Source organism: Zalophus californianus, chromosome 16, assembly GCF_009762305.2.
Source record: "Zalophus californianus isolate mZalCal1 chromosome 16, mZalCal1.pri.v2, whole genome shotgun sequence".
NCBI classification, from domain to species: domain Eukaryota; kingdom Metazoa; phylum Chordata; class Mammalia; order Carnivora; family Otariidae; genus Zalophus; species Zalophus californianus.
In genome coordinates this window covers 13,730,387-13,757,957 of record NC_045610.1, presented here as the reverse complement: position 1 = coordinate 13,757,957, position 27,571 = coordinate 13,730,387, and the positions used below count along the sequence as shown (strand labels likewise).

General features: G+C 45.9%; 1 protein-coding gene across 1 annotated transcript; it reads right to left on the bottom strand.

Annotated features, from left to right (window-relative positions):
* Nucleotides 1-702: 702 nt before the first annotated feature.
* Nucleotides 703-27,197, bottom strand: TRPV1 (transient receptor potential cation channel subfamily V member 1). Its single transcript, XM_027567722.2, has 15 exons — nucleotides 26,911-27,197; nucleotides 25,946-26,112; nucleotides 25,717-25,869; nucleotides 25,094-25,234; nucleotides 24,648-24,946; nucleotides 23,903-24,082; nucleotides 21,764-21,922; nucleotides 20,031-20,126; nucleotides 18,514-18,584; nucleotides 13,685-13,850; nucleotides 13,188-13,254; nucleotides 9,843-10,165; nucleotides 8,265-8,392; nucleotides 7,587-7,702; nucleotides 703-983 (listed from the first exon to the last, which is right to left on the bottom strand). Exons 1-15 carry the CDS (start codon nucleotides 27,195-27,197, stop codon nucleotides 811-813), a joined length of 2,526 nt encoding a protein of 841 aa, XP_027423523.1. The 3' UTR covers nucleotides 703-810.
* Nucleotides 27,198-27,571: the final 374 nt, after the last annotated feature.

The following is a 27,571-nucleotide window of genomic DNA, read 5'->3' as shown; positions in this document are numbered from 1 at the left end:
ACACACCACAGAGCCAACTAGCTATGCTAGCCCAGTGACTGGCACAAAGTTCACACTTGGTATGATATTTATTTATTTATTTACTTACTTATTTATTTGATGAGTGACAGGATGGGTGGAGGCAGAGGTATGTACCACTGCAGGGGGCGGGACTATGGTCACTATAAATGGAAGATCATTAAAAACTCTTGCCACGTGCTTTTGAGACATGGTTCTGTACTTTTATCTGAACAGCAATAGAGCTAATGTTTTTGGGACTGTGATGTATCACACAGAAGGAGGAAGCTGCTCTGGCGAAACCTGATTCTGGCAGAGCTGGAAATAGGGCCAGCCTCCCCTACCTTCTCTGAGGACTAAAGGACATCACCCCCAGACCACTCTGTCCAGGGGAGGTATTAAACACAATACAGAGAACAGCTTCAGCATTTTACATCAAAGGACATGTTTTGTTTTGTTCTAAGAGGTGTTTTCCTGGGCCTCATTTACTTTTACTCCTAGTACTATAAATAAATAAAACAGGGTCATCACATATGTCCACACAAAGATTCATCATTCATGATACTTAACAAAGTCAGTAAAAATATGAGAGCAAAATCCTTTCTTGGTGGAGACTCACTTGGGGACAGTGAGGGTTGGACGACTATCTCTTCCCGTGCATCCAACAATGCTTCCCGCAGCTTGTCCAGAGAAGGGGAGGCAAGTGCCTAGGCAGGCCCAGGCCAGGTCAGGCTGCTAATAGTGCCCTATTGTTCTCTACACGGTGGGATATTCTGAGGACCAACAGTGTTAAGAGTACCCTAGAGGGGTCCCTCACTTCTCCCCTAAAGCAACAGGATCCTTGAAGACCTCAGCATCTTCTGGCTTGAGGGACCCTGCAAAGTGCCTCAGATGAACTTCCTCTGGCTGGGCAGAGTGCCTTTCTCTTGTACTTGCATCTCTTAAAAGGGGAACCAGGGCAAAGTTCTTCCAGTTTCTTCCTGAAACTAAAGGGTAAAACATCATTACTGCCTTGGATGCAGCAAGCAGAAATAAACACTTATTTCTTGGCCTTACCAACTTGTTGGTCTCTTAAAGGAGACCCAGACAGTTGGTCCTTCCTGAGACACATGGATAGGTGCCATTTCCTCTTCCCTTGCCTGTTTAAGGAGCCTCATCCACTCTGGAAGATCCTAAATTCTCTTCCTTCACCTCACCCTGACTTGCAGGGACCTCATGAGAGTCTATTGCTTGCCCTTCCTTAGTCTCCATTTCCTCCCTGCCCACATGGGAGGAAGAGCAGATCTCCACAGAGCAACACTGGGGCCTGTGCTATGGTGGCGCCACATCAGGTCAGCTGTAAGGTGATGAATAGCAGCCAAAGAATCAGGATTTGTGGACCAGGCCCCACCAGGGCATAGCAGATTGGGAACAATGCCAAAGAAACCAGGGTATCATTAGGCCTTGAATGGGGCTCTCACGTGTGGGCAGGGAGCTGCTGAAGAGAATCCAGTTATCACCACCATAGCCACCTCCAGCTTCCCAGCCACCTAGGCAAACCAAAAACCAAGAGGGAAAGCTGTACATGTTCTCCTACTGCTGCCAGAGCCCTGGTCAGCCAAGCCCTCTGGTTGGCCACCCTGGGCCTAATCTCTCCAGAAAACCAGCCTCAATTTATACCTCCTACCCTCAGGCCATAGTTCAGACTCTTCTGCTGGTGTCTAACACTGACCACATGTCAAAGGCATCAGGAATATGGGAGACTGGGCCCATCATGACCACCCCAGCCAAATTCCCCAAGTCTTGGTGTTTACCCAAGCCTGCAGGCTGATGCTGGCCTGCCCCCAAACATAGTCTTAAATCAAGCATCAACTGCTGAAGGAGGATCCCTTGGGAAACCCAGGCATTGAAGCAGGACTTCATGGGGACATAGGCCAGGTCTCATTGAGACACAATCTTCTGGCTGGTTCAGTGTTGGGGACACCCAGCCTCAGAGACTGCTTGGCCCAGCTCTAGCTCAAAGGCCCTGAAAGGAGGCATGGGGCTCCCAGGGCCCACTTCCCACAGTCCTGATGCCAAGACTCCCTCAGTGCCCTCCCTAGCTCAGCCACTAACTGCTTTCTTCCCTGGCCTTTCTCTCATGCATTCCTTCACCCCTTCCCAATCATACACACTTTGTGGGTGGGAGAGTTCCTTGTAATCTGAATTGTATGACTATTCATTACAAAAGTGTCCACTGCTACAAAGTTGTACAAAAAAGCAAAATCCCCAGGAAATATTCACTAACTAATTATAAATGTGAAATCAGGGAACCTCTAACCATCTCCTACCCCAACCCAGGTAACACAAATGTGTATATCCTTGCTACTTGGTCAATATCTTTATTAAGATCACAGTGAATGTGCAATGTTATAAACAGCCAACAATGTCATGCAAACACAATGCAAATCAGCTGCAAAGTAAAACAGCAAATCTTTCAAAGATGTGAGGTTTCAGGAAATCAATAAGATTGATATTGGAAAACTGCTCAAATTACAGGCAAAATCATCTTTGAATGGCTCTGTGGCAAAGTTAGACCAGTAACAATTGAAGAGATAATCAATAAGTATTATGACATGACACAGGAAGTGCTTCTAATGAAACTAGTGGGAAAATTACAGGATTTCAGGAGGCTCTTGATAAAATAGATTTCTACTTCCAGCCCTGATGGAGTATGTAGTACTGGGCTAGCTACCCTGTTGTAAACAACCATAAAACAGGACAAAATGCTTGCAGTAAATGTTTCCAGGCATAGGACACAGACCGAAAACTGCAATTGTTGAGAAAAAGTGAAATTCACAAAGTAAGCCCTGTGATCGCCCTGATGCTTTGCATAGGGACAATTTCTCTGACTGTGGTGCAGTGAGCTGGAGTCCAAGCAGAGCATGGCAGTACCTCAGAACTAAGGAAGAAGAGATCAGGGTTTGGGGCAAGTGAAGCACAAGAATCTGTGAGAAAGGGCTCAGAAAAAGAGGAAGAAGAGAGCTGTGGGGGTGAAGGTCTAGAAGTCTGGGCTGGGGGCTGGACTGTACTTGTACAACGTGAGACTGCATAAGGCTTACCAGACAGTGGCCACTATAGGGCTGAAAGTGGGATAGAAACACCAGAAGCTGAGCAGTACTGAGTGGAGAGACCTCCTTAACACCTTTTTTCTACTCTGAGGATCAAGTTAAAATACCAGAAATGCCCTACTTACTCTACATGCCCTAGAGTAAGATCTAAGCAAGACCTAAACCTAGACCTGACAAAGCCTAAAACCAAGCCCTGACAAGATCTTCAGTGGAAACAGTTTGGAAGTTGAGTCCCACATGTTTGATGGAATTGGCAAATACCCTTGGCATTTCACAGATCTACCATAATAAAGTTTAAAACTAAGCCTACACAAGTTCAGGGTGATTCATCAATAATTGAACTGCCAACTAAAACAAAAATTCAATCCAGGGTCTCTACAACATATTATCCACAATGCCCAGTATACAATTAAAAGTTACTAGACATGCAAAGAAACAGGGAAACGTGACTCACAATAAGAGGGGAGAAAAAGCAGTCAATAAAAACTGTCCCCAAGATGGCCCAGATGTTGGATTTAGTGGGCAGACAATTTAAATCAACTATTATTAATGTGTTCAAAAAAAAACAAAGGAAAATAGGATCTTGACGAGAGAACAGCTAGAAAATCTCAGGAAAGAAAGGAAAACTGTAAATAAGTAAATAAATTAAATAAATAAATAAATAACCAAATAGAAATTCAAAAAGCAAATAGCATAATACTTGAAATGTAATACTCACTGGATGAGCTAAATGGTAATTTGGAGGATAGGATCAGTGAACTTGAAGACAGAACAATAAAATTATCAAATTTGAGAAACAGAGAGAAAAAAAATCAAGGACAAATAAAGCCTCAGAAACCTGTGGGACAATATCAAATGATCTAAAATACATGTAGGAGCACCTGGGTGGCTCAGTCAGTTGAGCATCTGGCTCTTGATTTGAGCTCAGGGCATGATCTTGGGGTCCTGGGATCAAGACCTGTGTCAGGCTCTGCACTCAGCAGGGAGTCTGCTTGAGATTCTCTCTCCCTCTCCCTTTGTCCCTCCCCCAGCTCTCTCTCCCTCTCTGTCTCTCTCTCTCAGATTAATAAATAAAGCTTAAATAAAATAAATTAAATAAAAGACATGTATTCGAAGTCCCCCCAAAAGAAGTTAGGGACAATGAAGCAAAATATATATAGTTTCCCAATTTGATGAAACACTGATGTACAGATCCAAGAACCTCAGGCAAGCCCTAAACAGGATAAACCAAAAAAACCAAACCTAAGCACATTTTACTCAAACTGCTGAAAACCAAAGATGAAGAGAATATTTTGAAAGCAGTCAAAAAGAAAAAGACAAATTACACACAGGAATGCAAATGATGAGTAACTTTTCATCAAAAACAATGGAGGCCAGAAGATAGTGGAGAAAAAGTTAGTGATGGAAATTGTTTTTAAAAAGAGGAAAAAAAATCTGTTAACCCAGAATTCTTTATTTGGTGAAAACATCCTTCAAACATGAGAATGAAATTCACATTTTCAAGTAAACAAAAGCTGATAGCAAACTAATTGACAGTGATAGAAATTAGACAAGTGGTGACCTGGGATGGGGAGAGTGGAACTGATTACAAAAAGGGTACTTCCTGGCCTGATGGAAATGTTCTATATCTTGAGTGGAGGAGTGGTGGTTGCCTGAGTATACATTTGCCAAAACTTACCAAACCATACATTGAAAATGTGTGCATTTTATTGTATGTAAATTATATCTAATAAAGTTGATTTTAAGTTTATAAAATATTTTAAAAATGAGTTTCTCTATGAAGCAATATCAAATATGAAAAATGCAGTATCACGCTATCAGGCAAGTTGATCTGAAAATTGTGCCCCTTCCCCCACCCTCCCAAAGAAACCCCAAACTGTCAACATCTGATTCATTCTTTATTTAAGAATTAGTAACATCAGCAAAATGGCAAAGTAGGCAGCTCCCAAAACCTAGGCCTCCACAAAAACATCAAAAACAGATTAAAAAAAAAAAACCCAGAAACTTTGGAACCAATGTTGTCACAACTCTGGGAAATAGTCTAAGGTTTATAGCAAACAAGTAAATGCTGAATCAGTTTTAAAAATCAATGTAAATGTATCATATGATCTCACTGATACGAGGAATTCTTACTCTCAGGAAACAAACTGAGGGTTGCTGGAGTGGTGGGGGGTGGGAGGGATGGGGTGGCTGGGTGATAGACATTGGGGAGGGTATGTGCTATGGTGAGCGCTGTGAATTGTGCAAGACTGTTGAATCACAGACCTGTACCTCTGAAACAAATAATATATTATATGTTAAAAAAAAAAAAGAAGAAGAAGATAGTAGGAAGGGAAAAATGAAGGCGGGTGAATCGGAGGGGGAGATGAACCATGAGAGACGATGGACTCTGAGAAACAAGCTGAGGGTTCTAGAGGGGAGGGGGGTGGGGGATGTGTTAGCCTGGTGATGGGTATTAAGGAGGGCACATATTGAATGGAGCACTGGGTGTTATATGCAAACAATGAATCATGGAACACTACATCAAAAACTAATGATGTAATGTATGGTAATTAACATAATAAAATAAAATAAAATAAAGAAATCCAAGGGAGAAAAAAAATCAATGTAAAAATGGTAGGGAACTAAAACCATAGAACTCTTACAAAAAAACATAGGGGAAAATCTTCAAGACATTGGATTTGGCGATAATTTCTTACATATTACACCACAAGAATAGGCAATAAAAGAAAAGAATAGATAAATTGAGCTTCATCAAAATAAAAACTTTCATATCAAATGACAACTCATAGAATAGAAGAAAACACTGGCAGATGATATACCTGATAAGGATCAATATCCAGAGGTATAAAGAACTTCTATAACTCAGCAACAACAAAACAAATTTTTAAATGGGCAAATTGCTCTAATAGGCATTTCTCCAAAGAGTACCCATAATGACAAATGAGCATATGAAAAGATATTCAAAATCTAGTCATTAGGGAAATGCAAATCAAAACCACCATGAGATACAACTTCACATCCATTAGGTTGGCCACAACCACAACCACAACAATAAAAACCCAGAAAACAGCAAGTGTTGGTGAGGATGTGGAAGCCTCATGTATTGCTGGTGGGAATGTACAGAAATACAGCTGCTTTAGAAAACAGTTTGGCAGTTCCTTAAAAAGTTAAACATAGAATGATCATATGACCCAGCAGTTTCATTTCTATCCAAAAGAACGGAAGCATCTGACTCTCGATTTCAACTCAGTTCTTGATCTCAGGGTCATGAGATTGAGCCCCTCGTTGTCAGGCTCCACACTGGGTGTGGAGCCTGCTTAAGATTCTGTCTCCCTCTGCCCCTCCCCGCTTCTGCCTCTCTATAAATTAATTAATTAATTAATAATAAAAAAACTGAAGGCAGTGAGTCAAACAGAACTGTGTAGATCAACGTTCATAGCATTATTCACAACAGCCAAAAGTTGGACACAATTCTTGATGTTGATTGAACAGGTGAATGGTAAATAAAATATGGTATATACCTACACTGGAATATAATTGAGCCAGACACAAAAGGTGTGTCCTGCTTATACCAAGGCATCTACCCTAGGCAAAATCACAGAGACAGAAGGTAGAATAGAGGTTACCAGGGGCTGGGGGGAGGGAGAAATAGGAGTAATTGTTCAATAGGTACAGAGTTTCTGTTTGAAATAATGAAAATGTTTTGGAAATAGATAGTGGTGAAGGTTGTACAACATTGTGGATGCAATTAACACCAATGAACTGTACACTTAAAAAATGATTAAAATGGCAACTTTTGTATTATACATATTTTACCACAATTTTCTAAAAGCTAAAAACAAAGAATTAGTGCAGAATTGTAATTATAACTCAAAATCTGTTCAATACAAACTAGGTTTGCTTCATTTTTAAGTAAATGTTCTCAATTAGACCTTCAATTTAGCACGTACTATTAAATGTTTACCATGAACTGTTAAAGGACTTTTTCTCTGGTGGTGGTTTTCCACAGAGTATTTCTGCTCAAGGTATACCTACCCTTTACTCTTCCCATGCTTCCTCTGCCTGCCTGGATGTGTTCCTGCAAGGGGAGTTTTTGCCTGCACCTGCTTGTGCCGTAGGCCTCACAGAGCGGAATGTGACACTGGGTATGAGCAATGGGAAGAGGAGATAGGGCAGCCCACAACAAGGCCAGCTGTCCCCGATGGCTGTACATGGGACAAGGGCTTCCGCTGGGGCACCTGAGGACAGGTGCCTGGGCCAGGGTGCCGGCCAAGCTGGGCGTGAGCATGGGCATGTGTCACAGTCAGCTGTGCAGGAATGTGTGAGAGTACACAAGAGTGCCTGTGACTGAGTGTGTGCAGGTGCCTGACCCTTGGGGCTGTCCCAGCATCCAGGCTGGGGGGTGAAGAGGGCCTGCAAGGAGCAAGGGACCCCAAGGCTTCACCTGCCCAACATCAGGCCACTTCAATGCCACAGCACCCTTCCCTCACACCTCACCTCTGCCTGACCGCAGGGAGAAGCTCAGGGTGCGCTTGATGCCCTCACAGTTGCCCGGGTCTTCATTGATGATACCTACATTGGTGTTCCAGGTGGTCCAGTTGACCTCATCCACCCTGCAGGGCAAGGAGACAAGGGAGCTAGGAGCTGATGGCCTAAAAGCCATGCCTGGCTTCCCAGGTTGAGGGAGTGCCACAGGCCAATCCCAAGAAGCCCATAGACCAGGATCAGGAGACATAGCTGGTAGGGGGAGGGCTGAGAAGGGCTGCTTTTTGGACACCACCCCCAAAGCTGTGTTCTCGGACCACATCATGAAGCCCGGGGACTTTAAATGCTGGATTCCTGGTTCTGACCCGGATCACTGGATGACCCCTTTTGGACACCTCATTTTCCAGTAGGTCTGCTATGCCCACAGTAAGTCCCTGGTGCCCACAGCTGAGCCTTGGGGTAGCCCCTGTGCCTACCTACAGTTGGCCTTGGGAGAGTCCCCTATGTTCATGACTGGTCCCAGGAAGCCCTGAGGCAGGTTTCTCTATCCACAGCTGGCTCTAGGTGAGCCCCCTATGCCCACAAAGCCCCAGAATGGCCTCTGTACCCATAGCTGGCTCTGGGTAGATCCCTGATATCTATAGGTAAGCCCCTGAGCTCCCTAAGTTTGATTTCTTGCCTGGGCATTACCTGAAACACCACCTGTAGTCATCCTTGCCATCAGGTGTGTACCCCACTTGCAACAGCTTGCCTGAGCGGAAGGCCTTCCTCATACACTTAAGGAAGCTCTTCTCCGTGTCCAGGATGGTGATAGCTCTCTGGGAGAAGACACAGAGAGCAGAGGGACAGAGGGCTCATCCCAGGGCTTCCCTTGGCTGCCAGTGGGGCTTCCAAGATCATCCTCTCCAGAGTTTCTCCCAGCCCCAGTGCCCCTAAGCTAAACCCCAGTGCCTTTTAACTCAGGCTTGTTTCTGTAGCCTAGCAGGTACACAGTCCAAGCTCAGCCTATCCAGCCCAGACCTGCCCAGGTGCTGCTGGTGCCTGCCAGGTCAGGTCGGGGCAGGGCCTCCCATGAGCAATGTGGAGTGTCTAGCCCCGGACTCTTCCCTGAAGTGCTCACAAAGGGACAGATAGTGTAGCAGCTAAGAGCAGGGCCACAAGATGGGACCGCTTGGCTTGAATACTGACTGTGCTACTTACTACAGATAGTCCCCAACTTACAATGGTTCAACCTAGTGATTTTCAACTTTATGATGGTGTGAAAGCAATACGCATTCAGCAGAAACCATACTTCAAGTTTTGAATGTGGATCTTTTCCCAGGCTAGCAAAACATGGTACAATCCTCTCTCATGATGCTGGGCGTTCCCAGGCAGCCATGCAATCACAATGGTCAACAACCAGTACATTTACAACCACTCTGTACCCATACAACCATTCTGTTTCTCACTTTTATTATAGTATTCAATAAATTTCATAAGACATCCAACACTTCATTATAAAATAGGCTTTGTATTAGATGATTTTGCCTAACTGTAGGCTAATGTTAAGTGTTCTAAGCACATTTAAGGTAGTCCAGGCTAAGCTGTGATGTTCAGTAGGATGGGTGTATTAAACGCATTTTTAAATTATGGTGGTTTATCGGAATGTAACCTCATTGCAGGTTGAGGAAGATCTGTAGTTACCTTGGACACAGATACCTAACTTCTCTAGGCCTCAGTGCCTCTATCCAAAAATGGGAACAGTAGTGGTAGCCACTTGATAGCATTGTTGTGAGAATTAAATGAGAGGATGTAAAACACTTAGAACAATACATGGTATATAGAGTCAATGCTACTTAATAAGAATGACACTTTTATTATTAGGTGGGAGGGTAGATGTGGACCAGGGGCCTCAAAAAAGAAGCTGTTAGGGCTCACCCCATTCTGGCTGCTGCCCCCAAGTCTGGTCTCTGGTGCCCACACTAGACCAAGCTCCTGTGAGGCGGGCACCCCATGGGGCTGAGCCCTCCATCTCCTGCCCCTAGGGACTGCCCAGCCACAGTAAGCACATGCTGTGAACACCATTTGGGGATGCTTGGGAGGAAAACCCTGAAGAAGGGCTCAGAAGGGAGATGACTGGGGGAGAGACGCTGCTGCTTGATCCCCCAGGCCTGCCTGGGCTCTCTGCCCTTCCTCAAACCCTGCAGGAGCTCACACACCTAGCTGTGTTAAGCAGCAAACAGAGCTGCAGACAGCCTCCTGCTGCACACACCCCACCCACTGACCCACCTGTAGCTTCCAGATGTTCTTGCTCTCCTGCGCGATCTTGTTGACAGTCTCACCCATGAGGGCAATGAGCATGTTGAGCAGAAGGATATAGGTGAGAATCACGTAGGCCAGCAACAAGATGATGAAGACAGCCTTGAAGTCATAGTTCTCGGTGAACTCCAGGTCGCCCATACCAATGGTGAACTTGAACAGCTCCAGACACGTGGAGTACAGGCTGTTGTAGGAGCTGTCAGGTGACCGGCAGCCAGGCCCTCGCCACCTGTGCAATGTGGACTCAGCCGGCACAGAGTTATTCTTCCCATCCTCAATCAGCGTCACCACCGCTACAGGGCATGGGGAGGGACAGGTGCAGCTGCATGGAAGCCAAGACAGATCCACCCACAGACATACCCCATAACTCAGGATGGGTCTGCAGCAGGAATGCTGCTTGGCCATGGGACACTTTTTTTGTGAATTTAACAGAAAAACAACCCTCTTCTTCAGAACTATCAGCAAACTGTTGAAGTATAGTTGATCCTTGAACAACATGGGTTTGAACTGCATGAGTCGACTTATGCACAGAATTTTTTCAATAAACACAAATACTGTAAATGTATTTTCTGTATGATTTTATTAATAACATTTTCTTTTCTCTAGCTTACTTTATTATAAGAATATACTGTATAATATATATAATATACAAAAGATGTGTTAATTAACTGTTTATGTTATTGGTAAGACTTCTGATCAGCAGTGGGCTGTTATTAAGTTTTGGGGGAGTCAAAACTTATTTACAGATTTTTGACTGTGCAGGGAATTGGTGTTCCTAATCCCCATGTTGTTCAAGGGTCAACTGTATACTGTTCTGTTACAATAAGAACTTTATCATCCTCTGCTAGGAAAAAACTGTTAAAATAAATATGCAAATCTATATATACAATGTGAATATAGTCACCTTTGTGCAGCACACAACCTGCCTAACTTTACATATCAGTTCTGAATCCATACCCAGCTTCTCAGTCACCCCCTGTCTGCCTGTACCCCTTAGAGGGTGACCCAGAGCCAGCTCATTCCAGAATGATAGGGACTAAGCAGCTCAGAGCAGAAGAGTCTCGCTGCATGCTACACCTTTCTTTGGGAAAGAGAATCTGGAGCCTGAGAGCTTCTGTAGCAGTTGTGCCCCATGGTTACTGTGTATCCGGTATCCATTAACCCACGTCCTGTGGGTACCGACAGACCAGGGCCTTCAGACCAGGTGCCAGGGCCCACACCCATCCCTGTCAGTCAAAGTGCCTAGTCAAAGCTGTCCATAACTCTGAGACAGAGATTCCAAAACAGGCTGTGGGGTGGGGACAGGAGACGGTGTGCATATCAACCACATAACTGCAGGACTCAGATGAGGATCAAAGCAGACCCAGGTGCCCAGAAATGCTGTGCATGTGTCAGAAGGGCACAGGAACCAGCTTGGAGAGACCCCGAGTAAATATGATTACTCAGACAATCTCAGCAGCAAGATAGATGGTAATAGTAAAGATTATAACCCATTTAACAAAGTGAGAATCCATGAAAAAGAAACAAAACCAGAAAAGAATCTGTGAGGCCATGCTGATGTAAATAATAAATGAATGTAGGAGAATGGAAATGAATGTAGGAGAATGGAAAGCTCCTCCCTACAACAGAATACCAGCTAATAAATGTGGAAGGCATGACAGACTTAGAAAATTGTCATCTGGCAACTATTGGGATTAAGTGATTCAAGTGAGAATCATCAGTGGATGCTAAAACTACCAGTTGAGTTATGATGAGAAATAGGATATCTACCTAGTCTCAAAGCATCTCCTCACAAATTACTTATTGATTCCAAAGGTAAAGGTAATTACTTGACAGTAATCTAGCAGACCCATCAAAACCAAGTAATTAAAATTAACATCACCAGAAATGGACTAAACAAACATTATGGGACTCCTGATACAATGCACTGAGGAAGACACACATTACTTCCTTGATATTCTGATAAAAAAATGCATACCTGAATCTAACTGTGAGGAAACATCAGACAAACTCAAATTGAGAGACATTGTAAAAACTAGCCTTTACTCATTAAAAATGTTAAGGTCACAAAAGACAAGGAAAAACTGGAAAACCACTCCAGATTAAAGAAACTAAAAAGACATGACAACTGAATGTAATTCCTGATCTGGGATTTTCATTTCTCTAAACGACATTATTAGGACAATTAGTGAAATCTGCTGGGTATCTACTATTCTGGGGTCATAAGGACGTCATCCACAACTCCCCCCTCCTTGGCCTTTGTTCTGGTGGGAGAGGGGGGCCTGGTATGTAAAGGGGTCAAGTTTCAGGGGAGCCCCCAAACCTGGGTCAGGGCCAGATAGCCTGATTCTTGAGGAATTAGCTGGGAAAGTGGGTCCTGAACTAAACCAACACCTCCCCAGACATTACAGAGGATGGACAGTTTGTAGACCATGTCCCACACACCCATGGTATAGACGGGCTCTGTGGGCAAACTGCTTGGACACTGGCACCCACCTTCTCAATCATAACAGCATAGATGCCCATCTACTGGGCATCTACTATTAGCTATTAGCTAATAGTACTGTATTGATGTTTATTTCCTTATTTTGATCATTATACATTGCTTATGTAAGAAAATATTCTTGTTTTTAAGAAATGCAGGCTTTATCCAGTGGTAAAGGGCTGATCATGTCTGCAGCTTATTATTTTTTTTTTAAGTATGGTGGTGGTGGTGGTGGTGGTGGTGTGCATGTGCGCGTGCGCGTGTGTGTACCACGGAGAGAATGTGATTTTAAAATGTGGTAAAATTTGGAGAATCGGGATAATAAGTAAAGAAAAGTTATTTGCATTATTTACAAGTTTTCTGAAAGTCTGAAATAATGTCAAAATTAAAATTTAAAAAGGGGCACCTGGGTGGCTCAGTTAAGTGTCAATTCCTGATTATAGCTCAAGTCATGATCTCAGGGTTGTGAGGTCAGGCTCTGCGCTAGGCACGGAGCCTGCTTAAGTGTCTCTCTCCCCCTCTCCCTCTGCGCCTCTCCCTCTCTCTCAATTAATTAATTAATTAAAAATAAAAAATTAAAAAAAAACTAAGCCAAAATGCAGCTATACTTTAGGCAAGCAGTACTTCATACCTCTAAAATTGCTTACAATGTTTTATGAATTACATTTCCAGGTTCTCCTGCTCATTTCACTGTGTTCTTTATTTTCCAGCTCTGTCACCTGCAGATACACACCCCAGCAGGCCTCTCCCCACCCAGCCCCTGCAGAGTCCTCAGGAAGCTGAGGTGAGCAGGATCTCTGCCCACCACCAGCCCTGAGCAAGCCCATTACCTGTGGAAAACCCGAACAAGAAAACAAGGTAGACAAACATGAAGCGACACAGGTCTCTCAGGATCATCTGCAGGAGAGAGCAGGCTTGTCAGAACCAAGTCCAGTCCCAGACAAGGCCAAGGGAAGGGTCAGGACTATGTCAGCCTGGGGGTTAATCTTGAGCCCAAGTAGAACTAGAGAACATGCAGGAGGGTTTGGTTTGGTGGTTTTCAGTTCTGGGGTCATAAGGACGTCATCCACAACTCCCCCCTCCTTGGCCTTTGTTCTGGTGGGAGAGGGGGGCCTGGTATGTAAAGGGGTCAAGTTTCAGGGGAGCCACCAAACCTGGGTCAGGGCCAGATAGCCTGATTCTTGAGGAATTAGCTGGGAAAGTGGGTCCTGAACTAAACCAACACCTCCCCAGACATTACAGAGGATGAACAGTTTATAGACCATGTCCCACACACCCATGATATAGACGGGCTCTGTGGGCAAACTGCTTGGACACTGGCACCCACCTTCTCAATCATAACAGAATAGATGCCCATCTGCTGGAAGCCGCGGGTGTAGTAGAGCATGTTGGTCCAGCCCATGGCCAGGGAGAACACCATGGAGGCCACGTACTCCTTGTGGTGGCAGAAGTACAGCACCACGGTCCCCAGCATGAACAGTGACTGCACAAAACTGAAAGTGGAGGGATAGGAAGCTCTGTCTGTGAGCACCCAGGAGACCTGGCACCCCTCAGAAGCACAGACCACAGGCTGGGGTAGGAGCCAGGGTTGGCTGTCCTGCTTCCTTTAGCCAGTGGGAGCAACAGCGACCCCAAGGGGGCAAAAGTTGGTTAGGGGGTGCAAAATCTTACACTCTTTTTGTAGAAAGCACAAATATTAACACAGTACATAGACAACTATACAGTATATTTGTGGTACTAGATTTCATGGAAGGGGCAATTAGGAAAAAAAAACATCTAAAAAGGTAATAATGAAAAAAGGCTGACTTTATCAGTAAGGAGGGGCAGGCCATGCTCTCCTGAAAAATCACAGTCTGACCTGAGTCTGCAGGTCACACCCTCAAACTCAGAAGCAGAGCCAGGGAAGATGTCCCTCAACAACTTGGCCTGCTGAGGGCTACCTAAGTAGGATCCATGGATAAGGTAGAGTAAATCTGATAATCCTATGTCAGAGTCTGCCCAGGGCTCCCTTCTTTACATATTAATCCCAGGTCTCCTTGTTCATCATGGCCTCCTCCTGAAAGTTCCCCCAGCTACCTTTACACTGTAGACCACACTGACCACCTCAACTCCCATTTGTAGGAGAGAACCCAGCAAAAAATTACCACTGGGCTGATGTGAGTTTACTGCAAATTGATGTCAGTAGACTGGCTCATCAATTCCGCTGCAAAGGAAAACTATTCCTCTGTATTTGCAGAACTTTATTCCTCTGTATTTGCAGAACCTTAGCCAAGATAAGAACTGACACCAGTTGAAATAGGTAAAGAGTTGCCTTGGATGGCAAATGGAGTCCCCACATATGAATTTGGGAAGCAGTGGACAAATGGAAACTGACTTAGCAGATGCAACAAAACCAAATCCAAATCTGTAGGGGGGAAAGTCTCAAAAGGCTTAGGGACCTCTGGAGGAGAGATGAAGAGACCTAAAATAAGGAAGAGTGGAGGTTTTGTCTCTGAAGAAGATAAAACAAAAGATCTTTGGACCCACTTTCATCAAACAGTGAAAGCATTGGTATTTTACCAAAAGCAGGAGACTATATGATTTTTATATAATACAGATTACAGAAATCCCTCTTTTCCACTCAGTTCTCAGAAATCTGGCAACCAGACTTCTTCCCTCCAAGTAGAATATTGAAAAGATACAATCGACTAACTTTGGATATTCTTCAATAAAGAGCTTACACAGACTAGTTTATAGTGAAGCTCAAAATTGATAAGCCCTATTCATGCATTAAGAGCTTCTAGGGGCACCTGGGTGGCTCAGTCAATTAAGTGTCTGCCTTCAGCTCTGGTCATGATCCTGGTGTCCTGTGATTAAGCCCCGCTTTGGGCTCCCTGCTCGGTAGGGACTTGCTTCTCCCTCTCCCTTTGCTACTCCCCCTGCTTGTGCTTTCTCTCGCTCTCTCTCTCCTGCTCTCTGTCAAATAAATAAATAAAATCTTTTTAAAAAATTTTTAAAAAGAGCTTCCAACCAGCTTTTCAGTCCTCCACTCTTACCCATGAGCAGCCAGCAAAAATTTCCAAATATCCTCTAACATGAAAGATAGAGCAAAACAAGAAAATGGGAAACAACAATTTGGAGAAAATAAAACCTATGCAAAAAGAAGAAAAATTTACCAAAAACTATTTTAACAGTCTCAGAGAGACAAAAGAAGATTGCATCAATGAAACAAGAATAGAATGCTATAAATAAGGAACAAAGAATTTTTTAAAGAGTACTTAGAAATTAAAAACATGATATAAAAAATAATAATAATAAAAAAATAATAAATACAATAGAAGTGTTGGAAATTAAAGTTGACTTGAAACTCCCAGAAAGAAGAGCCAAAGATAGATAAAACCCAAGCGAGAAAAATATAAGAACTGGTTCAGACTAGGTCAGGAAGTTCAATATATATATCATAGGGTTCCAGAAGAGAAATCCAGAAATAAAAGATATAAATTTCCAGATTGAAAGAGCCCCCTAAGTGCCCAGGACATTGGATATTTTTATACATCCACATCAAGACACATCATTCAGTTTAAGAACACTAGGAACAAATGGAAGATACTACAGATTTACAAAGAGAAAAACCAAATAAGGTCTTAAAGGAGGATCCGGGATCAGAATGGTTTTGGACTTGTCATCTATAAAAGTGGAAGCAAGGAAACAATGGAGAAATATCTTCAAATTTTTAGAAGAATTTTATACCCAACCAAGCTATCAACCAAACATGAAGGTATAGTAGAATATTATCAGACATGCCAGATTTAAAATAAATTTTACTCCCCCCTTCCCTACTATGTGTCTTCTCTCTTTGGCTAAAGGATGCCTTCCCCCCAAACAAGGGAGTGAATCAGTAAAGAGGAAGACATAAGGTTCAGAAAATAAGGGATTCAAATCAGGAGAGAGGTGAAAGGGATCTCCAAGGTGCAAGTGAAGGGATAACACCTTGGATGTATACGTGGCAGCAATGAGACTCAAGAACCAGGTATGGAAAGCTGTCATCACTGTGTTCTCTACCATAAGACCATCCTTTTCACCAGATGACAATACTGAAGGATGTGCTCAAACAAAACGAGGAGGAAAATCAAGAAAGAGACAAGAAGTCTAACCCAGGAAGAAAGCAGTGAGTATCCCAAGGCTGGCAGCAAAGAGGAGTCCCAGGATGGCAGCTAAGCAGCCGGCCCAGAGAGCAAGCAGCTCAGTTAGAAAGAGAGGACAGCACTTCAGGAGGAAATCTCTCAAGGGGAAAAAAAAGGGGGGGGAGCAGGGGATACCAATCATATAATTTAGGTGACTGATTTTGAGAAAAATTGTACTGAGAGACTTCAAGATGTGTGGGACGAGTTAACAGTGGATAGAAATAAAACTAAACAAATAAAAACAAGACAATTACTAACTTTAGGAGAAACAGGAAAAAAAGAAATATAGTATATTATGAAGCTCAACTGTGAATACTACATGTAGAGACACAAGAACATAAATTACTCAATATCCAGGAAAACAAAAATTACTATGAACCATATTAGAAGGCTAGAGGAGTGGAAGCAGAAAGGAAGGACGTATAAAGATGCTAAATCGTCATCTACTGGGTGAGTAAACATCAGAAGAAAGTTACGAGAATGAAAAGTGTCCCTGGGAAGGAGGAACGCAAGGAATGGGAAGGGTTAAGATGAGGGACTCATTTCCTGGCTCTAAGCTTTTTAGTGCTCTTCAATGTTTCCCTGTGTGCATGGGTAGCTTTGAAAAATTAAAATAAAATAAATTTCTAACCTGCCTACAACGGGTATTCCTAGAAATAGAATCAAGTTTATTGGCACAATGCTATGTAAGAGAATATTGCTTCTCTTAGTAAAGCAAACCAGCATTGCACTAACCCTACAGACCCCGTTCTTTGGGGTTAAAGTGTAAGTATCTCAGAGAAAGACAAATACCATATGATTTCACTCATATGCAGAATTTAAGAAACAAAATAGATGAACATAGATGCAGAGAAGGAAAAATGAAATAATATGAAAATTGAGAGGGAGGCAAGCCGTAAGAGATGCTGAACTCTAGGAAACAAACTGAGGGTTGCTGGAGGGGAGGTGGGTGGGGGGAAGGGGTAATTAACTGGGTGATGGGCATTAAGGAAGGCACTTGATGTAATGAGCACTGGGTCTTATATGCAACTGATGAATCACTAAATTCGACCCCTGAAACTAATAAAAAACAAAACAAAATAAAAGTGTAAGCATCTCAAGATTATAGTAAAAGGATGGGGTTTGTGAGTCTTAGGGACAAGCTAGCTACAATTGGATGAGAATCAACTCCTTGCATTTGCCAGGAATAAAGAAAGAGGCCTCAGGAATGAGGGAAACCTGGAGATCAGAGTAAAGTCCGTAGAAGAGATCCTAGGAGAAGAATCCATCCCCATCTGAAGATCCCCTCTGTATCCTGGGTCCTGCAAGGAAACCTCCTAAAGTTCCAGTTTATTTTGTGAAGGAAGGAGGTTCTCAGTGACAACCACATTGTTTTATAACTCTGTTTTTGCTGATCTGTCTCCCCATAAAGCAGTGTACCTCCCCAAGTGGGGGGCATTTGTCAGTATCTGGATACATTTTGGGCTGTCAAGACTGGGGGACATCTGGAAGGTAGAGGCCGGGGATGCTGCTAAACATTTTACAATGCATAGAACAGCCCCCACAGCAAAGAGGCATCTAGTCCAAAATGTCCACAGTGCCAAGGCTGAGAAACCCTGCCTTAAAGATTGGAAATTCCTTGAAGTTAGGAATCATATGTTTCATCTCAGTATCCCAGTGCCAACTCAGTGAATGCCAAATGGTCGGACAAATGTATGAAAAAAATGAACGGGAGTGTTCCGACCGTAATTCAGACCATAAGCCACACAAGCCAACCCCTGTCATTCCCTAGCACCCGGTGCATATCTGACATAGAGTAGAGCCTCAGCATCCACTCACTTAACACACATTTACTGAGGGCCTTCCATCGTTCATTCAACACGTTTGTGAGGTCCTACTATGTTCCAGGCCCAGCACATGTAAAAGCATGGGTGAGAACCGAGGGCTCTAATCTTAGGACAGGGCCAAAAGAGGCTGTGTTCTATTGAGGCATGAGAGTCAAAGTGTCACGTACAAAAGCATCTCACTGTAGCTGTCCACAAACAAGGTCTTCAGTGACGGCCGCCTCTGCAGGAAATATTGAATCTGCAGGCAAACAGAGAGAGTGAGATCCCAGGAAAGGCTACATGGTGAACACTTGCAATGTTTCCTAAAGGGCCTACAATGGAACAGAGGAGTGCATCAGAGCAGAGACTCTGAAGAGGGTAGAACAGTGAGGCTAACAAGTAATGTTATGTAACTCGGTTGGGAGAGATTTTTAAAAATAGAGAGTGGAATTACAACTATAGCTAGAAACAAAGACAGGAATGAAAATCATCAAAATATTATTAATGGCTGTGTTTGAATGATGAGATGGAGAGTGCATTTTTTCCTAGTTTTTTTTTTTAAGAACTGTGCATTAGAGTAAAAATTTAATCAGCCTCCACTGAACTAAATCCCTAGACTAGGCAGGGCTCTCCACTCCCTGAAATCATTCTGACTGATGCCCACATTCAGTGCTGGTGGCTAGGAGATCCTCTCTGGGATACACACACACTCCACTCCCTCCCACTGGTTACTCCTGCTTGCCAAGAGTGCTTTTTGCCCACTGCACTTGCTACTGTGGCTTTGTATTTTATTATAATGTAAAATACGAGTGCAAAATAAAGATAGTTGCTTCTGTGAAGACAGAGTCCGATGATTTGGAAAGGCTCCTTAATGGTGAGTCACTAAGAAAAATCGGATGTAGCTTAGATCAAAAAGATTAAGGGGAAAAAAATCACAATAATCTCCAATTATTTGTAACAATGTAACCTGTAACAGTGGTCCCAATTTCAAAGAAAAGACTGTTCGTATGTTAGAAAAATTGCCAAGGAATATGCATGTATTTTCAGGTAAAATAAAATGATACCAGTTTATGTGTAAATTTCTTTCATTATTTTGAACTTTAGCAGACTGTTTGGATTAATTGAACACTACCAGTCATGATCCTGTCACTTAAGACGCTTCCATTCTACTTCTGTAACTAAATTTTACAGTTGATCCTTGAACAGCATGGTTTTGAACTGTGAGGGACCACTTACATGCAGTTTTTGTTGTTGTTGTTGTTTTTGGTAAATACAGTATGGTACTGTAAATGTATTTTCTCCTCCTTATGATTTTCTTAATAACATTTTCTTTTCTCCAGCATACTTTATTGTAAGAATATAGTACACAATACATATATCATTATTAGTAGTTACATTTGGGGGAAGTCAAAAGTTATATGCAGATTTTTGATTGTGGAGGCATTTGGCGCACCTAACCCCTGCAGTGTTCAAGGGTCAGTTGTACATTCAGTGAGGGGTCCTGACTGTCTTCGAACGTGACTACCCTGGGCCTGCAGGAACCCACTGGGCAGACCCTCAACCCCTAGTCGTGACTGCTTGGAGGGCTCTCATCTTCACCTGTGTATCTCTCCCATGAATTAAAGAGTGAGTGAGCAATGAGTGAGTCTCTTGGCTTTTTATTTTGGTAATAATGGAAACTCATGGTGTGGGAAGGAATGCTTACCCCGCGGAAAAAAAAGTAGACTCCCCCTGATACAGAAAGAATCTCGCCAGTGACTCGGAAATAGTCCCCAACGGTGTGTTTCAGCTTATAGGGAGGCTGCAAGGTGCAGAGAAGTTAGTGACACCATTCACTCATTTATTCACTCAACAAACATTTACCAAGCCCTGTGATTAAGAGTCAGCCCCTGCCCAAGAGGCTCACCCTCTATCAAGAGAAAGGCATAGGGGCGCCTGAGTGGCTCAGTTGTTAAGCGTCTGCCTTCGGCTCAGGTCATGGTCCCAGGGTCCTGGGATCGAGCCTTGCATCGTGCTCCCTGCTCCATGGGAGGCCTGTTTCTCCCTCTCCCACTCCCCCTGCTTGTGTTCCCTCTCTCGCTATATCTCTCTCTGTCAAATAAATAAATAAAATCTAAAAAAAGAGAGAGGCATAACTAAAGACCATGCATTATTGGGGACATTGCAAGGAGGCCCCTCTGTGGGACCTGATTCCCAAAGTGGCAGCCCCTAGGTGCCAGGCAGAGTATCCTCACCGTGCTGTGCTACCTCCCAGTGTCCCAGCCCAGAGCTCTGCTGAGACAGAGCTGATGACATAGCCGGAGACACTCCTATAGACTCAATGCCATGTGCATCCTGCTGCTCCCACAGCCACGGTGGGCCCCTGTCAAGGCTTCCCGCGGATGGCAGAAGGTGGGACGTCCCCCACACATGTGTCATCCTTGTGTCTCAGACACTTTCCTGAGGTGGGTTTCCTTTCTGCCGGCCATCGGTGGTTTGTAAACACTGCTTCACTAGCTTGTCTTATTAGCATGTTTCTCTTTTCTCATAAAATGAAATTATTAAATGGCCCTACTAGGTGGATAGAAGCCAGGTTTTACCTAACTTGGAAGTGGAGTTTTAAATCAAATTTATAGGCAAGCACCCTGGAAATAAAGGCAACAAAGTAAGTGCTTCAATATCAAATAGAAAGGATCCAATTCAGTAACTCAAAGGAGTCCATAGCTCCTGGCAGAGCAAGAAGTCCGGTCTTAAGCTGATGTGAAGGATGGCCCAGGGCCTGGCACAGAAGATGGGCTCAAGGGGCGCCTGGCTGGCTCAGTCGGTTAAACGTCTGCCTTCAGCTCAGGTCATGATCCCAGGGTCCTGGGATCGAACCCCATGTCGGGCTCCCTGCTCAGTGGGGAGCCTGCTTCTCCCTCTGCTGCTCCCCCTGCTTGTGCTCTCTCTCTCTCTCTCAAATAAATAAAAAACATCTTTGAAGAAAAAAAGAAGAAGATGTGCTCAAAAGTAGACAACCAGGGAATGAAAAATGAGCGAGTGAGTGAACAAAAGTGGGCAGGTTAGCAGCATGGCAATGGGCCCAGGGCTCACGCCAGCCCATGACCCTGCAGACAGCCAACCCAAGGAAGAGCTGCTTCTGGAGCCCTAATTCCTCCATCTCTTCTAACCTGTTATCCCTCCTCTGCCATCAGGGACCTCATAGACCGCGCACTCGGCCTCACAGAACCAGGAGGCTAAAGGAGGGAGTGAGAAGGCAGGGGGAGGAGTATTACCAGGACAGCCTGAGAGGGGGAAGGCTGAGCATGGGTACATAAGGAGCTCCAGGTGATCTTTTCATCTCTCCAGCAAGCTGGGAAGGAGTCCAGGGCCTGGCCTGGGGCTGGGTCTTGGGGGTCTTATAAGAATGCCCATCGCTCTCCCCACTCCCCTGTCCGGAGGCTGAGGCTCAGTCCTCACCAAGCCATCCACAGGCCTGTAGTAGGCTGCCGTGGTGAAGATGATCATATACAAGCAGTAGACAAAGAAGTTGAAGTAGAAGATGCGCTTGACAAATCTGTCCCATTTGTCCTGCAGGAGTCGGTTCAGAGGTTCCACCAAAAGCATGTCGTGGCGATTCTAAGGGGAGCAGAGAGAGATGAGGCTCACTCCCCAGCCAGAAACCACAAAATCTCATATCTAAGAGTCTCTGTTAAACTTCCAGTGTCCCTAAGATGGATGAGCCAAAATCAGGTCATCCTGACATTTGCAGGCCATCAAGCCCAACCCCCAGCCCAAGCTTAAGCTCCCCCAGCGAGGTCTCTGTTCAGTGACTTCTTCAATACCTTTGGGGATAGGAATTGCCTTGCTGCCTCGCACAGCCTGGGGAGAAATGCTGTCAGGAAGATCTAACCTCTGCAGTAAAGTTGGTCTTCTCTGCTTTCCACCAGTTGTCCCAGTTCTGTACTCAGGGACCCCAGTACTGACTTTCTGCCCAAGAGAGCCTTCAGAGACATGAAAATGGCAGCCATGGCCCCACAGCCCTCTCCTCTCTAGGTCAAACACCCCAGCCTCTTTGGAGCCATTTCCTACATGGGCCAGCCCTCTGGGATTCCAAGTCCAAAGCCCTGCTTCAGCGAGGCGGCCCAGATGGAGGCTGACAGGGCAGAGCAAAGCAGGCTAGACCTCTCTCTCCCCTGAACTTTGCCCCTGTAAACACAGCCTTTGTCCTGTGAGATCCTGTGGCAGCCCCTCCTCACTGACAGCACAGACCCACCCCTGGGTCTGCCTCAGGGGCAGGTATTGCCTTAGAGAGAATGGACGGGGAAGGTGGCCTTTCAAAGCAGAGGTGGTAGGACAGACTTTTCATTAAGTGGCCCTGGGACCCTCATTTGGAAACAAAATAATTAAGTAAGATGGCTACCTCACACCTACACAAAAATAAATTCTAGATAAATTAAGGAGCCAAACATAAAATATCTACAAAGGAGCTAAACAAAAGTATTGAAGGATATGTGTATAATCTTGAAATGGAAAAGGCCTTGCAAAGCAAGATACAAGTCACAGAAGCTATAAAGGAAAAAGACTAATTAATTTGACTCTCAAAATGAAAACCTTTTATAAGCAAATGATGCCTTACATGAAGTTAGGAGGCAAGAGACAGACTGGAAGAAAATAAAATATTTGGAACTTATGCAGTAGAGAAAGGATCAATTCATTCTATAACAAGAGCACCTACAAACCAAAAGGAATGGGGCCAACAGTCCAGCAGAAGAGATGGCCGAGAACAATGAATAGGAAATCTACCAAAGAAATATGAATGGTCAGATAACTATACGAAAAATTATCCACCTCACATTAGTCAAGAAAATGAGAGTGAAGACATCAATAAGATAGTATTTTTGGCCCCAAGAACTTAAATTAGTTTTTGAGAAAAGATTGATGATACCCAGGTTGACAAGGACATGGTGGTGGGCAAATGAATAGATGCAGTCTTTTTGGAGGACAACTTGGCAGTAGCTATTAAAACATTAAAACATACATACTTTTTTGATTTAGCAATTCCAATTCCAGGCATCCTAGAAAAATTCCCAAACCCATGCCAAGTGGCCTGCAGCATTGTGGTAGCAAAAAACTGGAAATAACCTAAATGTCCTCCAATGGACATTTACTCCCCATCCCTACTATGGAACACCATGCAGACGGAGTTTTTGAATGGAGCAGGCCCATATGTACTGATATAAAATGATCTACAGACACACCATTAAGTGAAAAAACTGCTTGTTCTACATTTTGTATAGTATGATCCCGTTTATATAAACAAAATGAAGCCACATGTTTTTATATGGTATAAAAAGAGGGTTCTTTTTGTCTATCTGAAATATTTATGTTTTTATGGGAAAACTACCCTACATTATTTGTATGATGAAGGAAAACATTCAGTGGGAATAAACGGGGAGATGAGGCATCAGGGCCTAGGCCCCAGGCAGGAGTTTTCACTGATGAAAGGACAGGCAAAGCTGGATGGGGGCTGGGGCCGGGGGGGGGCGGGGGGGGGGGTGCTGGGGCACAAAGAGGCCAGAAGCCCGCCCTGCCCAGGCCCCACCCAGGTCCACTCACGGGGGTCTCACTGCTGCTGTAGGCGATCACCTCCAGCACCGAGTTCTTCTCACAAGTGTCAATGCAGGACAGGTCGTAGAGCGAGGAGTGCACGGGCCCGTACGCCCATTCGGTGAACTTCCTGGACAGATGCCTGCACTCAGGCTCCTGGATCTCCCTCTGGAGAATATAGGCCAAGACCTACCATAGGGATACAAGAGCCTGTGAGAGACCAGCCTGGAGCCCCGCCACAGGGGCATCCCCACCCGGCCACCGGCTCTGCCTCAACAGTAAGTCTGCTTCCTAGCCCAGCTGGAGACCCAACCCAGCCCCAGGAGAGCCCTCACTTCTATGCAGCAACCTCCTGACCAACCTGCCCACTTACTCAGACCCCAACTGTAGCCACATCAGACCCATCGTTGCCTGATCGCACTTGGCTGATCACACCTGGTCACATCCATTTCACCCTTGGCTCAACCCACCCCCATTCCCAGGCACCAGCACCTCACTCCCACTCCGTGTCTGGCTGGTGCTGTCAGAGGTGGAAACCAGAGAGAGACAGGGGTGATGCCTGGCTTCTGCTCAGCATCTCACAATCCCTCTGGCTTACTCTAATAGCCCCCTACCCCCCACCCCTATAGGCTAGTATCACAGCAGCAGGGCTCTGCAGGGGGGTGATGCCAGGTGTGCAGCAAGGCGGGCAGTCCCCTCCCACAGCACCCTTGAAAGTCACACCCCCAGCTCAGGCATGAAGCCTCCCCCCTACCCCAATTTTCCCACTCCGGGCGGCCAGAGCCAGTGGGGTCAGCCCCTTCTTGTTGGTGAGCTCCTCCAGCTTCAGTGTAGGGTGGAGCTTGGCCCCTAGGATCAGAATCTCGTTGTACATGCTCGTCACAAATTTGGTGTTGTCCACTGTGTTGTCGGCCACTTCCACCAGTGCGTGCAGCACCGTGTTGCCCACGGAGTCCCTGGCGCTGATGTCTGCTGGCTGCCAAGAGTTCTGCAGCAGGAACTTCACAATGCCCAGCTGGTTGGTGCATGCAGCCAAGGAGAGGGGAAGCTCACCTGTGGCCAACACAGGCATATGATGGGCCCCAGGAATAGACTAGCTTGGTCCCTGGACCACCCAGCCTCCAAATCCCTCTGTCTCCACCCCAAACCTCCCCTTAGCAATTGTCAAAAAGCCAAGTGTCTGCCTCTTGGTCTCCCTACCAAAGTAGAATCCAGGCCGCCCCTTGGTTTTCTTAAAGAAGTCCCCGTTGGCTGCAGCCTGGACGTCTGCCCCGTTCTCCACCAGGAGGGTGACTAGTGCCATGTTCCGCCTCTCAATGGCAATGTGCAGGGCCGTCTGGCCTGTGGAGATGTGTGCCGTTGGCTTTGTACTCACAGTCCTGTGCTTGGACAGGTGCAAGGGGGAAGACTTCGGCAGAAAGTGCCAGATGACTCCCCCACAAAAGAGGAGAGCAGGCTGGAATGCCCAAAGGGGGCCCAGGGAGTCCCTGAGGCAGGAGTAGAGACCCCCAGGGGAACACCAGACCGGGGACTGGAGTAGTCAGAACTGCCCAACGTCAAGGAACAGTAGCAGAGAGAGTAGCCATGGCTTCCAGAGGCAAAGAACACCCAGTCCGCAGAGGGGAGGATGGGACCGTCAGCACCGGGAGAAACCAAGTCCAACAGGTGGGGCGCGGGGGGCAAGGACCCACTGGGAGCAGGACATGCCATCAGTGGCCGGTGCAAGGAGCAAGGAGCTGAGAGGCTTGCCCAGGCACAACAACGCCTCTGGGCTCCGGGTGTGCTTGCGGACAGAGCCGCGCCAGACCCCACCCCCTCCTCACCCTTGTAGTAACTGTCTGTGTAGCTGGCGTTGACTAACTCCTTCAGGCTGTCCGTCTGCTGGGCAATCTCCAGGAGCAGGGGGATGGTGTCATTCTGCCCATCGTGCAGGTTGAGCATGGCTTTCAGCAGACAGGTCTTCCCTGTCTCTGGGTCTGCAAGACAAAGTGAGGGTCAGAGCAGGGCACAGCGGCCGCAGCCCCTCCCAGGAATCTGGCTGTCCAGGGCCACCTTTGAACTCGCTGTCCATGAGGTGCTTCTTGCTCCTCTGCAGGAAGAGCAGCAGGCTCTGCAGCTCCTCACAGTTATTCTGAGCGACCGCTTCAAAGATCTTCCTGCGATCATAGAGCTTGAGGCTCTTCTCAGGTGCAGCAGTGACAGAATCCTGGGATGGCTGCCTGTGGGCCGGACAACACCTTCATCGGACTATTGTGATTTGCCCTCAGCACTTGTCAGGGAGCATGGCGAAAGCCCAGGGCAAACCAAAACAGGGGAAAATGTGGTACAAAACCCATCCCTTAGTCTAGGGGACTGTCTGGGAAACTGATGTAACAAGGAACTCTGGGGTGCATGTGCCCTCATTCCATCCCCACCCCATCTGTAGGCACCATGTAGAAAGTCTTCCCTGTCCCCGCTTCCTCCAATGCCCCGGCCCCTCACTTCCCTGCTTGTTCAGGAGCTGGGGGTCTGGAGGCAGTGGCCTGGAGGGGGCTGGAGGCAGGGGTTTCAAGGGTTTGGATGGCCACTGCCAAGTGAAAAATTGTCCCCGCACTGGCCCGGAGGCTAGCTAGTAGTTAGCAGGTCACCCTCCCTGACCTGCCTTGGCGGAGGCAAGAGAGCTGGTGGGCTCCTCACTAGAACTGTTCTGCACTCTTTGACTAAAAGCATCCTGGCTTTGAGCTTTTCAACTGAAAGTCTAAATGTTTGGGGCTGCTGAGCATTCGAGGCCCGGACACCTAGAGATCAGCCGGCAGCTAATATCAGCATACATGCCAGCATCCATGACCATGTGTCCCAAAGCTCCTATGAGTGCAGATGCTGGACCACCAGATTTCTGAAGGCTCCCCGGCTCCCTGGCTCTATGACCTGCAGCCCAGAAACTCGAGCACCACGTGATCTCCGTTGCTGGGGCCTCTGCCAGGTAAGCCCATTCGGCTCCTGGTGAGGATAGGACCCAGGCTCCAGATACAGCTTACCTGGCACAGGTGGGGCCATCCTCATGCTTCTGGATGATGACAACAGGGCTGACTGTGATGGCTGGGCAGGAGGCTGGCTGGCCTTCTTCATAAGAGCAATCCATAGGAGAAGCCTCCTCTGAGTCGCACTTCCCGAAAAGCCGGCTACGGCTCTTAGCCGTGGTGAAGAATTGGGGCTTGGCTGGAGCTGGCCTGGAATTAGGGTCTCCATCCAGGGGCTCTGGGCAGGAGTCCTCTTGGGGTGGGTCCTCAGACTCCCCTGAATCTGAGCTCCTCCATTTCTTCATCCTTTGCCAGATCCTTTGTGGACTAAGAGGCAGCCTGCGGGCAGCCACCGAAATCAGGTTTGTTCCCAGCTCGAGGACTACATGATTCGAGCTCCCATCTGCCCTCCTTGCAAAGGCCTCTGTGAAGCGGTGCACCCCAGAGGTCCAATAGCTGTTGGCACTGGCCCCCCAGAACTGAAGCTTCCAGAGGTGCTGTACCTTCTAGCTCAGAGGCCCCAGGGGAGAGAGCAGGCCTAGCGGCCCCATGGGCACTGAGCTCAGGGGTGAATGTGTCCCCCAGCTTGGAGCCATCAGGCTCTGAAGGACTTGAATGTATTGCTCTCCCCTCTGGACCTCAGGTGCCTCAAGTGCAAGGTAAGATGATAACCACTGCT